Source organism: Oratosquilla oratoria, chromosome 6 (genome assembly GCF_046742065.1).
Source record: "Oratosquilla oratoria isolate Oo_2021 chromosome 6, ASM4674206v1, whole genome shotgun sequence".
In the NCBI taxonomy this organism is placed as follows: domain Eukaryota; kingdom Metazoa; phylum Arthropoda; class Malacostraca; order Stomatopoda; family Squillidae; genus Oratosquilla; species Oratosquilla oratoria.
In genome coordinates, this window is record NC_134782.1 from 68,481,117 (window position 1) to 68,498,149 (window position 17,033).

At 37.9% G+C, this 17,033-nt stretch overlaps 1 protein-coding gene across 2 annotated transcripts in view; it reads left to right on the top strand.

The window, feature by feature from the left end:
- Window positions 1-14,833, top strand: part of LOC143026567 (uncharacterized) — a 69,951-nt gene extending 55,118 nt beyond the window's left edge. For both annotated transcript variants that reach the window (XM_076187176.1, XM_076187177.1), the window contains exons 18-24: window positions 118-286; window positions 1,958-2,057; window positions 2,496-2,653; window positions 7,654-7,767; window positions 10,536-10,709; window positions 11,771-11,845; window positions 12,441-14,833. In XM_076187176.1, coding sequence (XP_076043291.1) covers window positions 118-286; window positions 1,958-2,057; window positions 2,496-2,653; window positions 7,654-7,767; window positions 10,536-10,709; window positions 11,771-11,845; window positions 12,441-12,604 — 954 coding nt within the window. In that variant the 3' untranslated portion in view covers window positions 12,605-14,833. The remainder of the gene's footprint in view (window positions 1-117; window positions 287-1,957; window positions 2,058-2,495; window positions 2,654-7,653; window positions 7,768-10,535; window positions 10,710-11,770; window positions 11,846-12,440) is intronic.
- Window positions 14,834-17,033: the final 2,200 nt, after the last annotated feature.

Sequence of the window (17,033 nt, forward strand, 5' to 3'; positions counted from 1 at the left end):
TCAGTCATATAAAATTTCGGTCAACATCTTCCCTACTCTAAAGTAGCCATTAACATTCCCATGCCCAGACGATCTATATCCTAAACTCATTCTCGGTTCTTGGGGTTTCATCCACAGGTAGAAAACTTACTTGACTGTGAGGTCTTATGTGTTGGGCACAAGTCCTTCCGCTGCGAGACGTTGGCCTACGAACATGACTCCCATAAGTGTCTTCTCTCTGCCACTCATTACCTGTCCCTCAACGAATCAAGCCTCGCTTATGCCAGCCGCAGCTACGTGCATGGAAGTAAGTAACCGCTTCGCGCACTGATTTATTCCAACTTGTGAAAAGAAATGTGTATTTTTTCTGTAATTGCATCATATATGCCCGCAGCAGTAACAAATAACTATTGAACATTTTTGTGTCGTTTGAATTCCTGTATAACAGAATTATTCTCAGTTGTACACTAAAAATACCAAACAGCACCATTGATTTTATTACCAATGGATAATACAGTAGAAAGAGAATTTTCTCCCAAGATTCGTTTAGTCAATAGATAGAAAAATTACAGTAGTAAAAGGTTCTTTTGAATATTGTCAGAATTTTTATGATTACATCGACTGCATTGCAGTTGTCATATTGCTTTCCTAAGAAACATTTAGAGTATATGATATACATCAGCGTCAAAAGTTATTAAAGTTACCAATAGTACATACTCTTTATATGATGCATATTCTCCCTTCATCCCTTCAACACAGTGATATACCTCATGTTATTTTTCCAGCCAAGGACAGGTAATTTCATGCTGTTGAGGGGTGTTACTTCGACTTGTAGGAGGGTTCCAATGATCGAGACTCTCCTCAGGTCGTAGTTTCTCAATCAGGTTCATGAAACATTCTTTCCTTGACCAAACAGAAATGTACCCTTGCCCAAGCCCATGATTAACGCTAGCATCCAATGTTGCAACCTACAAGAATGTAAACCCAAGCATTTCTGTGTCGGACGAAGCTCGTCCGAGATCACGCCCGACAGTCTGTATCCTGCGCAGCTCCAAGAAGGAGTTCTCGTAGATGTTGTTAGTTAGTAGAACTATATTATGTATCTAAAGGGTTTTTATTTACTCTTAAAAGATACGAAAATCTAAATACGTGTCATTACACTGAAAGCGTTAGAATACAATGAGTGCTTCATGTTCATAGGCTGTATTCAGCTCTATGTTAATTATCTGTGCTGGAATAAGCGTAGCGTTTATCAGTCACCCATTATTGGTTTGGCGTCGAACTGGGATCCATATGCTCATTGGGAGACAAACCCAGTCACAAAGGAGTTCACATAAGAAGAAAGGGGACTAGATAATATATCAAAAAGTTTTGCCAACACTTAAGTAGTAATAGTTATCTATATAATCAATGGATACATTCCTATTGAGGCCCTCTACCCATTTCAAAACTGGCCTTGTTGGTGATCAAAAGGTCGGATTCCTCTGAATCATCTCGAATATTACAAGTATCTGCTGGATGACGCCAACCTATTCTGTTAGACTGAGAGGCAGACTCGAGACATCTTGGAGTCTCGATCGATTGGGACTACTTGTGGCCTCGAGTGGCCGTCTCGGTTAAGTTGTTGTTGTTGTTGTCGTCGTTCCCCAGACAGTCTGGCCGGGCAGTCCCATTTCGGTTAAAGTTAATTTAATGAACGTCAGACCAACATACCTAATGAGCATCATCAAGTGGAAGGGGTAAATCCCGACAATACTAGGGTAATCTGTATTTTTTTTTTTTTTATTGTAAACGTTAGATTTTTTCTTTCTCTGTCATCCACAACAGCTGAATAGAATAGCCTTGCATTCGCTGAAAATGTTAAAAGATGTAAAACGATAATGGAGGACTTTGTTACTCCATATACACTTCCCATCTACTCCACTCAATCTTTCATGATCAACAGTTAACTTCCTTTTCCTTTTTTCTCTTTGTGCAGGATCTTACTTGGTTGATTACTCGCCTGTGTGGGGCGGTGTGTCCATCAACACCACAGGTCCCGTCTACAACTCCGTAGATGACCCGAGCGCCTGCGCCATGTAAGTACACAACGAAGAGGACTTCCTCGCCTCCTTGTCTTCCCTTTCCGCTGTTCTGTCTGACTTAAGGCGTTGTCACACTGGGCTATTTTTCCTTCGACCATTGGAGCAGGTTTGTAGCCTGCAGCTTTCGGGGGGAAAATCTGATATGCTGAAAGAAAATGATTTTTCTCCTGCATATCAATTGACAATCTAGTTCTTTTTGTTGAGAGAGCAAAATAGTCTGCCATGATGATTTTACTTCTGAAATAGTTCTGGAGGTGGGCGGTACCGTCAATTAAACGGAGGTTGGAGGGAAAATAGCCCAGTGTGTTGATAACCCCATTTATTAACTCTTCTCCCCCCCCCCTTACCCTTCCTCCCAAAAGTCTCCTGGTCACGAAAACAGGCTTTCTCTTCTATCTATCTGGTTTCATCCTACGGAATTGACGTCTTTAGGCACTGCAGCACGGAGGCATCGATAGACTGCAAGAGCTTCGAGTGGTGCATAGAGGAGCATGTGTGTCGTCTCCACAAGGAGCATTACCTTGATGCTGTGAGCAGTGGCCTAGGCGGCCAGAGCGTGATCACGCAGTCCGGATGCATCCATTTCTCAAGTAAGCGTTGACCGATTGTGTGTTATCCGGGCGCGATAATTTGTTAATAACAACCCTTACTATTATATCTTCACTTGCACAAGAACATTCATTTATGCAGATACAGAGTTCTTATTCCTGTTGATAGGTGAGTTCATAAGCTCTAATTTTGCTGATGTTGTTTGTCTTAGTGAGAATAGATTTAATGTAAACATTCTTGGAAAGCAATACTTGTGCACATTTTTTTTTATCATTGCCACGTAAACACCAGAAAAAATAATGCACAAGGTCTCCCGAAGGATAAACTCAATTGAAACGACATACGTTCTATCTGTTCTCTATACATAGCTGCAGGTTTCAACATGAGTTATTAAAAACTGATATGGAAGCAAGAACTGGCAATGGAAAGGACGTAGGATATTTTGGGTGAATGTTTCCCGTACAGGTCCTAGAATGATTGCAGAGTCAACAGTGAACTTTGTTTGCCTGACTGAAAAGGACCCATACTCATGAAGATTGTATGCATGTGTTTATATGTATGCACATGTGGATGTACGGTACAATACGTGTGTATGTATATATGCATGCATGTATGCATGTATGTATGTATGTATGTATGTATGTATGTATGCATGTATGTATGTATGCAGAAAAACCACTGGCAAATGAGAAACATAGTCCGAACGTTTTCGTCTATTTAGGACACTTTTCAAACGAAAACGTTCGGACTACGCTTCTCATTTGCCAGTGGTTTTTCTGCAAATTAATTTTCACGTGTTTCTGTGAAATACTGCAAAAATGTATGTATACATGCATGTATGTATGCATGTATGTATGTATGTATGTATGTATGTATGTATATATGTATGTATGTATGTATGTATGTATGTATGTATGTACGCATCCATGTATGTGTATACATGCATGTATGTATGTATGTGTGTATGCATGCATGTATGTGTAAACATGCACGTATGTATGCATGTATGTATGTATGTGTGTATGCATGCATGTATGTGTATACATGCACGTATGTATGTATGTATGTATATATGTATGTATATATGTATTGCATGTATGTATGTGTATGCATGCATGTATGTATGTATGCATGTAGTTGTGTATGTATGGTATGTATATATTTGTGTATGCATGTTTGTATGTATGCTCTTTCTATTTACTATCCTTTCTCTTCCACTTCCTCATCTCCCTCCTTCTCTTCTTTGTTTTTCTTTGTCCTTCGTCTTCCTCTCTTTTTTCTTCCCTTTCATCTTCCTTTCGTCTTTCTTTTCACAATTTCTCATCTCTTAATCTTCTTTTCACTCTTCCTCTTGTTCATCTCCTTCATCTTCATCACATTTCTCCTCCTCATAATCCTTTTAGTCGTCCTCTCTTTCTCATTTTTTTCCTTAATGCTTTCCTTTTTCTCTCTCCTTTTTTTTTTTTTTTTTTTTTTTTTTTTTTCCCTTCTCAATCTTTTCGGTCTCCTCTCCTTCCTTACTTTGTAGGTCTCTCATCCTGTCCCTCCTATTTTTTCTCTTCATGCTTATCTTCGCCTTACACATTTTTTTCTTTGTATTCCTCTTCCTCCTTTTCCTTATCATCCTCTTTCTCATCCTCTTAATCTTTCTCCTTCTCTTCCTTATCTTCTACTTATATGATTATTTTTCTTCGTATTCCTCATCTCTCATTTTCTCATCATCCTTTTTCTCATCCTCTTCATCTTATTCTTTCTTTCCCTTTTCCTCACGATCTTCTATTTTCTTCTTTCTCTTTTTCTTTCTCTACTTCGCTTGCTCATTTCATTTCTACTCTTCCTCATCGTAACAACGTTGCAGCTATCCTCAAATGTGCTATGGCTATCGCCACCCATCCTTTCAACCTGATGAGATCTCGAAAGAGGTCGATCATAAAGAGAAAACGGACCCAGCCTAATGACGTCAGAAGCTGCGCACAAGTATTCAAACGGTCTGACCTGTATATTTAGACCTTGGTTTTACCCACCCCCGACGCGGCAACAAAGAAATCGATAGCTAAAGATCGATTGAGGCTCACCCGACCTTTCCCGTTCTCTGCGTTCAGTCATCTCAGCGACCTCGTTCATATTTCTCTGACCTTCGCTTAGAAGCTTAAAAACTTCCTGTACCATCTTGGCAGTTCTTTTTTATTGTAATTCTCTCTTTCCTTGTAAATGTTGCCGTAGTACATATAATGACTTACTCTTTCTCTAGATTTCACGACTAAAGTCGAAGCCCCTTGGAAAGCTGTGTATCTCCTCCCCAAAGGAGACCACAAAACAATAAATCTTCCTAAACTTCTCATAATTTTTTCTGTACTACCAGACAACCAGTATGCTGTGCCTTTTTTTCCTTCCATTGGGAGGTCCTGGAACTCTCTTTCCCTTGATGCTTTTCAACCTATTACTAATTTGCTTTCATAGAGTATCATGACACCTCTCGTAAACCGAGACTTGACTCCTCGTAGCGAACCATGAACTTATCTATTGACATTCTTGTTTATTTTGCCGCTATTTCACATATGTAGATAAAACGTTTAATTGGACAAATTTATTAATGACGAGACTCTAAGATGCTCTGCTTTGTACTGCAGACCAGAAAGACAATTAAGAAACACACACAGACACGAAGAAATGAAAGTGATAAAGTAGAAATGGTAGACTTTTTAATTTCATTGAAGTGCCTGTGGGATTTCTGTGATTTAATTTCTGAGTATTTTTTGCGTCATTACCACAGGTTTTATCTTCTCGAAACCCCTCATTTTACAAAAACTATTTCCGGACTTCTTTTAGGCTTCTCCCTCCCCAACCCTGCCATTCACTTCAACCCGGCTCCTCCCTCCAGATGAAGAGACAAACGAAAACATAAAGACATAAGAATGGAAGAGACTGCAAGAGACCAGAAGACCTACATTAGACAGTTCCATATTCCTTACCACCTGCCATCCCTATCTTTAAGATAGGGATGGCATCCCTAACCCATCCCTAAGATTTATCTCATCTTCTTTTAAAACAACCCTTTGTTTCTGGGCTCACTACAAGGTTACTAAGTCAATTCTGTTCGTTAACCATTCTGTTGGTAAACCAGTTCATGCCTTTTTCCTTCTTAAAACTAAATTTGTCCAAACAAATGGATCTTTACTAAAACGAATTTACAAGTACTATCTATGTATCGAGGGCCTTTTTCCCCCTTACCAGGGAGGTAGCCAAAGTCCAAAGGCATATACCCAACCCCGCCCATTTCATCCACACCCATTCCACTCTCATCCACTACCCTTTCCTTCCTTTCATCATAGTTCCTTATGGATGACGGGTATCCCACCCACTGCCCCGGGTCAGAAGCAATGCATTTAGATCAATTACAGCAATGGTCTGAAAAGTGGCTAATGAAATTTAACACAAGTAAATGCAAGGTAATGCACATAGGTAAAAATAACAGTAAGTACGATTACAAGTTATTTGGTAATTCGTTAATAAAAGTGGATAGTGAAAAAGATATCAGCGTAATTATCAGTAACGACCTCAAATCATCCAAGCAGTGTATTTCAGCCTCTGAGAAAGCAAATAAGTTTCTGGGACTGATTGCGCGATCTTTTTATTTCAAAAGTCCATCACTCATTAACAAGCTATATAAATCGTTAGTTCGTCCACATTTGGAATATGCGGTTTCCGTATGGTCACCGAATCTCATTAAAGACATTGACAGACTGGAAAAAGTACAACGGCGAGCCACAAAACTGATTCCAAATATCAAAAATAAATCATACGAAAATCGACTTAAGCACATGAATCTGTTTTCCCTAAAAAAGCGTAGACTCAGAGGTGACTTGATACAGGTCTTTAAGATTTTAAAGGGAATTGACAACATCAAAAGTGACCAAATTTTCACATTGAATGAGAATCAGACAAGAAACAATGGTCTCAAACTGTCCGGAAATAGATTCAATTTGGAAGTAGGTAGAAACAACTTTGCCAACCGTGTAGTAAATGAATGGAATAAACTTCCTGCACAGGTAGTGCAATGTAGTTCAGTTCGAAGCTTTAAGAATCAGTTAGATAAATACCTAAGTAAGATGCTGTAATGATTATAATTTATATTATATTATTTGTTTTTTGTTTTGTTATCATTTGTCTTTCTGATTTTCATTTATTATTAGTTATATGTCAATTTATTATTATTTACTATTTACCTGTTTGTTTATTATTTAACTATACCTATGCATTTATTTATGTATTTTATTTGTTATTTACATTATTATAGTTTTTATTCATTGTTTTATTATTGATATGATTTTTTTTTCGCATCCGACCTAGATATGGATCAAAAGGTCTCCTGTCGGCATGCTCCGCCTTTGTAATCCCTTTGTAATCCTTTGACACAGCACATCCACAGCAAGGCCGCTTCACTTAATCGGGGATCCCCCCTCTCCGCCCCCTTAAAGAGAAAAAGAGCAGACGGCGAGAAATCCTTTCTGGGTGCATCAAAATATCATTTACACATAACCACTCCTTAACCCCTCCCCCCATCCCCCACCCCACCCTTTCCTTGCATAACAGTATCATCTACAGGTATACACAGCCCTTCTCCACTCACCCCTGCCACCCGCCTTCTCCCTTCGTTCCTCAACAGACACCTCCCTTCTGCTTAATGCCCCCTTCATCCATCCATTTCATCCTCGGTCGCCTCCTCATGTTCACTCCAGCCACCTCTGCCTTCCACACCTATTTTGCTAACCTTTCTTTACTCATTCTTTCCACGTGTCCAAGCCACCCCAATACTCTTTCATTAACCCTATCTGCCATCTCCTTTTCCACCCACGCTCTCCTCTTCACCATGTTTCTCTAACCTAGAAACCCCTACCATACTTCTCAAACATTTCATCTCAAACACACTTGAATTTCAATAAATAGTTTATACATCACATACACAAACATAATTACATAGGAAGAGGATGAAAAAACCCACATATACCCTTTAATTCTGATAACCTTGTTGACCTTCCAGAGAAGACCGACCAGGGTTTCAGCAAACACCCGAAGCAAGGACAGCCCATCAATGCCCACCACCTCGCTGCAACAAGCTCAGACGTCGCTTCTTGTGCAAAGCTTTGCCTCGAAGGTAGGCTAATCACTGAGTGTACCTTTCATTTTATTTTTATTGTTACTAATATTGATATTACTTGTTGATATCTCGCTTTCTGATGTATGAATACATACATCATGATGACCACGATGTATGTACGTATGTATGTATATATGTATGTATGCATGTATGTATACATGTATGTAATATATGAATATATATGTATATGTATATATACATATGTATATATATACATATATATATATATATATATATATATATATATATATATATATGAATATATATATATATATATATATATATATATATATACAATATATATATTAACAACCGCAACGCACTTTAATTCTAAGCCATCAAAAGCAGCATGCTGAAATTGAAATATGGTACTACCCAGGACTCGAACCCGGCATCCTCAAGACAAGTGTGACAGGGACTTTCCAACTTTGTCGCACGTGTCATGTGGATGCCGGGCTCGAGTCCTGGGGAGTACCATATTTCAATTTCAGCATGCTGGCCTTTGATGGCTTAGAATAAATGTGCATTGCGGTTGTTAAAAGGTATCTCTAATCACTAGGACCCATTCAGTGTTGTACATATATATATATATATATATATATATATATATATATATATATATATATATATATATATATCATTTTACAGGATCACGATAACTGCTCTAGCTCATAGAGACAATATTAGACTAAAATGTCAATTAAATGTGGAAACATTTTAATTGGTAGCACCAGAAACTAGTCATATAGATTATTGATCTCATCTGGAATATGTGGTTTCGCTATTTTCCCAAAATATTGTAAAAAAGTATTGATAGATTGAAGAGGAATCAGCATCGAATCGCAAAACTGATAGCAAAATTAGAAACAGATCATACGAAAACCACCTAAAACAACTGACCCTCTCAAAATAAAAAGAGAGACTTAGAGGGTACTTGACACAATTTTTCATGATTTAATCGATGAGTGATAACATCAAGAACGGCTTCAAGCTGTGAGAATGTGACCTAAAGGATCGTTTACATTATCAGTGGCCACATATGGTGCTCGAGCACGCAACTCAGCAGTTTCGAGAACATAAGAACATAACAATAAAGGAGACTGCAGGAGACCATAAGGCCTACACTAGGCAGTTTCAAACCCATTACGACCTATCATCTCTATTCATAAAGCTTTCTCGTCATCTCTTTAAAAAATTCTGTTGTTTCAGCGCTCACTACATAATTACTAGGTCTATTCCATTTGTTATCCACTCTGTTGGTAAACCACTTCTTGCCTATTTCCTTCTTAAACCTAAATTTGTCTAATTTAAATCCATTACTACGAGGGATGGTTGTGAAGCATGACAAAAACCACCGACCAGCAATTTGCCCGTTCACACTATACTGAGTCCCCTTCGATCTCCCCTATCCAGTGTGGCAACCCTTTGGAATAATATGGGGCATTGCTCGTAAGTATCAGATACATTCCAGGGATTTGCAGACCGCATGCTCCGTAACTATCAATCAACATTCGACTAATTCGGAACGTCTGGCATGGTGATTAAACATCTCGTTCAATTCAGACACTCATGTGTATCTGGTAACAATGCTGGTTCACGCTCGATTACATAGTTCACTCATGTCGTGCTGCCTTGGTCAGGGATGGTGATTCAGTTGTTCGCGTCCTCATTATCATTTCACGGGTACTCGCCGTTGCCATGCTTAAAAAATACAAGTCCCCACCAATATATGTAGACGGGCCTTGACATAGAATTAGGTAGAACCTACTTCGTGTATGGAATGAACTTCCTGTCTAGACAATCGAAGTTTTAAAATCCATGTGGATAAACACAGCAAATGCTGTGATATCTGTCAATTTTGTGTTATTTGACAGTCTGGGCGTTTGTCTAATTAAAATTTGAAACTTATGAATCATCTATTATCACCTATAGAGGACGTTAATGCTTTTCGTAAATCACATGGCAAACAAAATTCGGACGTTGTAAAGATTCGCAACCTGAGGGTTTATGCAAGCTAATATTTGGAGTGGCTGATCTTACAAGTCCATTTTGAGGATGGCCAATCTAACCTAACCAAGCCTGTTGTAGCTCTAATTTGAAACTACAGCTATGATGGTAAAGGAAATTCTGCGGAACTTTATGGTCGTATATCTAAAGAAAAGTTAATACCTAAACAGGTCGATACACCCATCACTCACAGGCTCTTGGAACTGCTTAATATGTACGCTTACAATCGCGTCACTTAAGATATCATATATTACAATTATAAAGATTAATTTATTTATATATACACATTTTACATATGTTGAAACTACGCTACATGCAAGAGTTTATTTGATATATACTTTTGTGAAACTTATGAATGTGAATGATGTGTGAATGTTGTTGATGCATTGTTACGTATAATTATGAATGTTATTGAAACAGAGTTGTTATCTGTAGAGGAAAGAGGCTATCTATAGATCTTGTGGTGGTCGCGACGAGTGCGTATAATACTCATACACTGGTTCTATGTATGTGTGTGTGTGTGGGTGCGTACATATGTTTGAGGTACGCATGGCCTAACAAACCTAAGCTAAGCTAACCTAATGATCATCAATGTTGAAGCAATTTATATTTACAAGCTCGTTTCTGGGGTTACTACTCTTTACAAGATTATATGTGGGGTAGCTTATCTTTACATGGGTACTCTGGGGTTGCTGAACTTTAGAACGTCCAAAATTTCCAATACCTGTCTTTCATTCTTGTCTTTCTTCTTTCGGCAGATGAGGGTGACGTATGCGAAAGCTTCGACCTGTGTTCGGTCTGCACGAAACAGGACAACAAGGTGTGCGGCGAGGATAACATCAAGCTGAAGAACCTGTGCTTCCTGTCGACACACCACATTGGAGAGGAAGGATTTGAGCTCCTGGCAGCCCACAACTGTGACCACTACTCACGTAATTATAGCCATTTCACAGATCCCTTTTTGCTTTCAGCCGACCCTCATGTCCTCAATTTTTTGTATTTATATGATTTGATATATAATATATAATTATATACTATATACACTATATATAATTGTATATTATATATATTATGTATGATTATATATATATATATATAGATATATATATATATATATATATACATATATATATATATGTATATATATATATATATATATATATATATATATATATATATATATATATATATATAATAGGTTGAGGTGACTGACTTTGCACGTATGTAACGACAGATACTTGTTCTTGGGACGATTTTATTATTCTTATTTAACAGTGATTTTTTAGCAGATGAATTCACGCCCCCCTTGTATCCTCCTCACGCCTCCCGGCGGGGTGGGGGGGGGGGGCGCCCCCTAGTTTGCGAACCACTGGCATAGAACCAGGAGACTTCATGTTCCATGGTGTATCAGAAGGGAACTGGGAGTATTGCTGGGAAAGGAATGAGGAATAAGCTTCGCATGGTTTGAGAGGGAACGAGAGGAAGTGACGTGCATGATGGGAGTGAGGATTTTCCTTTCCCATGCCTAGCCACCTCGCTTTGCGAGTAACTGAAGATTGAATGAAACATACTGAGGTGTTGCCTGCACGATGATATGCAGATTTTTATTTTATTATTATTTTTTTTTAAGTGGTCATTGCCCTACACTGGATTACAAGATATATTGCTTAGATTTTATTACACTTTATTTTTGTAGATATCACTGGAAAATAATAATTATTTTTGGTGCGCTTTTTTATGTTAAGACATTGCTTTTGACTCAGGGCAATGGGCGGGATACAGGAATGAACCGTCATCCAGGAGGAGCTAAGATGAGAGGGGGGAAAGGGTGGTGGATGGGAGTGGAATGGGTGGGAGTAGGTACATATATTTGATTTGGCTACCTCCCTTATAAAGGGGATAAAGCTCTAGCTATATAGAAAGATATATTTAAGACATTGGACAGAAAATATATATAAAAGAAAATCTATCATGTTTTCATCTCTCTCGACAGGAGAATACTTCGGCGACATCGACTACGCCAAATGGAAGGGAAGCCAGAGGACTCCCGATAAACCCTATGGACCCGGTAAGGACTTCAAGGGCGCGCGCGTACACACACACACACACACACACACACACACACACACACACACACACACACACACACACACGAACACACACACACCAACCACACACACACACACACACACACATATATATATATATATGTGTGTGTGTGTGTGTGTGTGTGTGTGTGTGTGTGTGTGTGTGTGTGTGTGTGTGTGTGTATTATCCTATTTTGAATAGTTTACCGAATTCTTGTACACAAGATAAGATCTATACTCAAGTAGTCCCTTTTCTGGTTTCATCGGTCGAATTTAGCTTATTTGTGTGTGTGTTTGTGTGTTTGTATGTGTGTGTATACATATTTTGGATTAGATTTAATAGAGTATGCTTATCTTTACTGAAAAGAGCTTATTACACTTTAATACATTGCTTGCTTAATTGATTTATTTGTTTATTGATTGATTTATTCTATTCATTTTTTTTTCTTTACTATTCTTGTGTAACAATCTAGTTTCCGGGGGCCTTGCAAACTAAGACTCCCTTCACATCTATTCCCTTTTGCCTTGAAGTCAAATACTCTGTTTTACCATTCACACGATATATATGTATTGCAGGTGATATGACTGGACTGGCCTTCGGGACTTTGGCTCTGGGGATCCTCATTTCCATCTCCTTCCTTTTTGCCATCGTCAAGTTCCAGCCCGCTGTCATGCCTAAAGACTTTAGCATCTCCTTCGTTAACATTAAGGGAGTCAGCGCTGGTGAAACGAGAAGCTGAAGCAAGATTTTGAAATCACCGAAAGCAGCCTGAAGAGGATTATTTTCTTTTATTATCATTATTATTATTATCACCATTATTATTATTGTTATTATTGTTATCATTATTATTGTCGTTATTGTTATTATTATTATTGCCATTACTACTATTACTATTATAATCATTATTATAATCATTATTATTATTATTATTATTATTATAATCATTATCATTATTATTATAATCATTATTATTATTATTATTATTATTATTATTATTATTATTATTATTATTATTATTATTATTATTATTATCATTATCATTATTACAATTGTTACTATTATTATTGTCTTCATTCTTAGATAAGGCATGACAGGTCGATTAGTCATAGTAGTAGTAGTAATAATAGTAATAAAAAAGTAGTGGTACTAGTAGTAGTAGTATTAGTAGTAGCGGTAGTAGTAGTAGTAGTAGTAGTAGTAGTAGTAGTAAAGATTGAACCCCAGGCGGCTTATGCCGCATTCATATATAGTATGAAACACTAGTGGAATTACATCTTAAGGACGGTACCGAACATCACCGCATCATTAAGTCCTCTTGAAGAAATAATCAGAAATGAGCTATTCCCGGCCATCACCAACGAACGGATGCTAAACGAACAAGAGAGAAAACTAACTGAACTTCCACCAAGAATGGGAGATCCAGGCATCTCAAACTCTCTTAACTTTGCCACCATAGAACATCAAAACTCCCTGAAACTCACGTCCTCCTTGACAAACAACATTGTATCACGATATCAACAGAAGGAAACCAACGTGAATGAAATCAAAGAAATTAGAAGGAACAAATCAAAGGGCAGGGTACCAAGGCAGAAGGAGGAGATTCGCACCTTATTGGATCCGCTATTGAATCATATGAAAAGAAAGATAGCCATGGCACAGGAAGAAGGAGCGTCCAATTTGTTGACAGCACTAACAGTTAGGGCAAAGGGATTCAACCTAAACAAAAAGGAATTCATGGATTCTATAACCCTGAGGTATGGACGGTCATTGGATGGGCTACCCAACAAATATTTCTGTGGTGCACAGTTTGATCCAAACCATACGATGATGTGCAAGCAGGGTGGATTCGTCTGCATGAGACATGGCGAGATAATGGGTCTCACTGCCCAAATGCTTCAGGAGGTTTGAAAGGATGTGATCATCGAACCAACACTACTCCCCCAAGGAGAGGAGAACTTCAGGTACCGCACGTCCAACATCTCAGATGAAGCACGAGTGGATGTCATCGCAAGAGGTTTCTGGACACGGGGAAAATTGGCCTTTGACATACGTATTTGATCCAATGGTTCCCTGTTATCACACCCTAACTGTTGAGGCGTCCCACTACCGAAAGGAGAGTGAAAAAATCAGGATGTACAAGGAGCGCATGCAGAATGTGAACCAGGGGTCATTCATTCCGATAACCTTCACGACCTCAGGTGGGATGGATCCATCGGCAAAGACACTCTACGCTCGTCTGGCAGAGGTGTTGGCAGAAAAGAAACAACAACCAAAAAGCAGTATTGTGGCGTGGATGAGATGTAGACTGTCATTCTCACTCTTAAGATCAGCTCTCCTATGTCTGAGAGGTACCAGGTCCCCACACCCTAAATCAACCCGGATACATAACAACGATTTTGAACTGACTGTAGTAGAAAGTAGGAAAAATAAACTTTTGTATTAGGCTTCATTAAAGTTAAATAATGTGAAATATAAAAGGGTAGTCGACCACATTTATTGGTGAGAGCGGGACCAAAGAACTGTGTGGGAGACATATTCTGATTGCTTTCACCACACAGTTCCACGACGATGGAGGTCGTTATAAAAATTCGCAAAAAGAAAAATAGTAGTAGTAGTCATAGTAGTTGTAAAAAGACTAGTAGTAGTAATTTTAACCAAAATGAGAAAGGCCAACAAGGATCTTGTCTCAATGTACAGTTTGACACAATAGGTGTAAATTTAGCACTTGACAACTTAGTGAATTTCAATCAATATTACTTTATGTTGCGAATACCTATCACTTGATAGCAAGGATGTTTGACTGTCATCTTTTCTAATTATATCCCAAATTCATGGAATTCAAAAGGAAGAATTGTGATTAATTGATGAAGTCAAACTTTTCATCCATGTAACATTTTCATATTTCATTCATGAGACACAAATAAGAAATCGATTCAATTCATTCCTGTTAATGCTTCGACAATAACAACATTTTTATTAAATAAAAATTACACAACTGGAATATAATTCAGTGACGTCTTATACAACAATGCTGTTGAGTATTCAAATAAAGAACATTTCTGTCCACTTAAAACTTTCGATTTGGTTGAAAGACGAGTTATGACGTCATGTCGACAGTCATTTTTAAACTTAAAAAATAGAGGTTTCAAAAAAACAAGGAAATTTCATGGCAGAAAAAAATTATATGTGTGATGCATTTATTCGAACGTGATGGATATTTTTAATTTCTAAAATGAGAGACATAGCACATCAGCAGTTAGTATGTTTCAAAAACAAAATATGCGAGCAACCATGCTGTGTGTCTAATGCGACCCGTTGTACATAGGATTCCTGATATAAATTTGGAAAAATTTGCCTTAATACTATTTGAATTGCTCATAGCTGAAATAAAAGACATTTCGGAAAACAAATGGTTAAAGAAAAGACTAAGAACTTATCTTGAACGATGTTAATATTAAGACCAAATTGTAAATATGAAATAATTACAGTACTGGAGAAGTTGAAATAAATGAATAAATCCTGACAGTGGAGCGTATTTTGACCCTTGATGCAAATTGGGAATTACACAAGGGTATGTAATGTGCGCGTTCACACACACACACACATACGCGCGTACGCACATATGCGCGCACGCACACACACGCAGAAAAAAGAGACTAACGGCTTACTGCATTAGTGGATAGCAGCTTGGATCGCTAACTCACTAGCACCTAGATCTGGCCCTTTCCAGGTCATGAAAATTATCACAACACTGCAATCTACTACTCTCTCCCATTGGCACAAATATTATGTGAGTCTGTGGGTGGGTGTGTGTGTAATTAAATCCGGCAGTCACGGAGCCTCGCATGATAGGACTTCATGTTTAGGAGTCCAATTTGCCATCTTGTCACGTAAAGGATGAAAAGAATTGGAACCTGCTATTTACAGTAGACGGAGAAAGTAGTGTTGACTTTACGTGCGACCCAGGCACGACTGTTCTAAATAGACCTAAAATCCATATTAGATTACTGAAACAACTTCAGATATATTCAATGGTATCTATAAATTTCTGATAAGATTATTATGTATGTAATTATATATTTTATTTGCTACTTATGTGTATATTTTTAAATCAGTTATAATATAACAATATTTCTAAAAATGTATGAAAGGTTGTCGTCTTGTGGATCAAGTTCCAGTATTTGTCATTCTCAATTATGTACAGGACAAACAGTCAGTTTCATTTGTGTTGCGAGTGTTGTATTATTTTACGAGTGTAATTAATAGTAATGTAGTTGTATTTTACGAGTGTAATAAATAAGATATAGATAATGACAAGAGACTGTACCAGGAGCAAGAATGTTTGAAAAAAAATTGCCAGGAACTTTGAAAATGTCTAATTTTTCGAAAAACTGTTGATGACCGTGTGGCAACATCTTGGTGAGTCGACATTTGTTTGGTAAGCAATTCTCCCTTCAGTCGTTTAATTTAGTTGTTACCACTCGATTTTATTTAGTGAGTGAAACCCCCTCCGTAGTGGATGTTGGTTGTTGGGATTGTAGGGGATAAGTTCACTTATTTATTCAAAGACTCGTTCACACCCCCTATTACTCTAACGATTTAGATTTATCGACGCGCTGTCAGATGTACGGAAATTAAAATAGTATTTGTTACGCTGCATTATAACCGATTATTCTGTGTTAAAAAATTAAAGTAACTCAAATAGCCTTTTTTTTTGTTTTTTTTGCTTTATTTCTACAACAAAAGTAGTACCTAAACATGCGCATAGATTAATTTTGTAACATTCCAGAAAAACGCAAGCATGAATATTTAACATGAAATTTGGGTTGGCCAATAGCTTTTAACCTAATATATACCTAACCTAACATTGCATAAAAAAAACAGATCTTTGAAATGCAAACACGAAAGAGGTGAAAATGTATTTGCGTAATACTGAAATTACATTAACATTATCTATCTGCATACCAAGGACACCAGCCGAGACACGGGGCCCCTCTCCTACCCATTCCATTCCCACCCACCATCCGTTTCTTTTCCTCTCCTCTTAGCTCCTCTTGGATGAAGATTATCCTCGACTCCTGCCCGCTGTCCGAGCCAGAGGCAATGCAGCAAGACACAGCTGGGCTGCTGGCCATTTGCAACTATGGAGAAAACTTTACTGTTTCTCG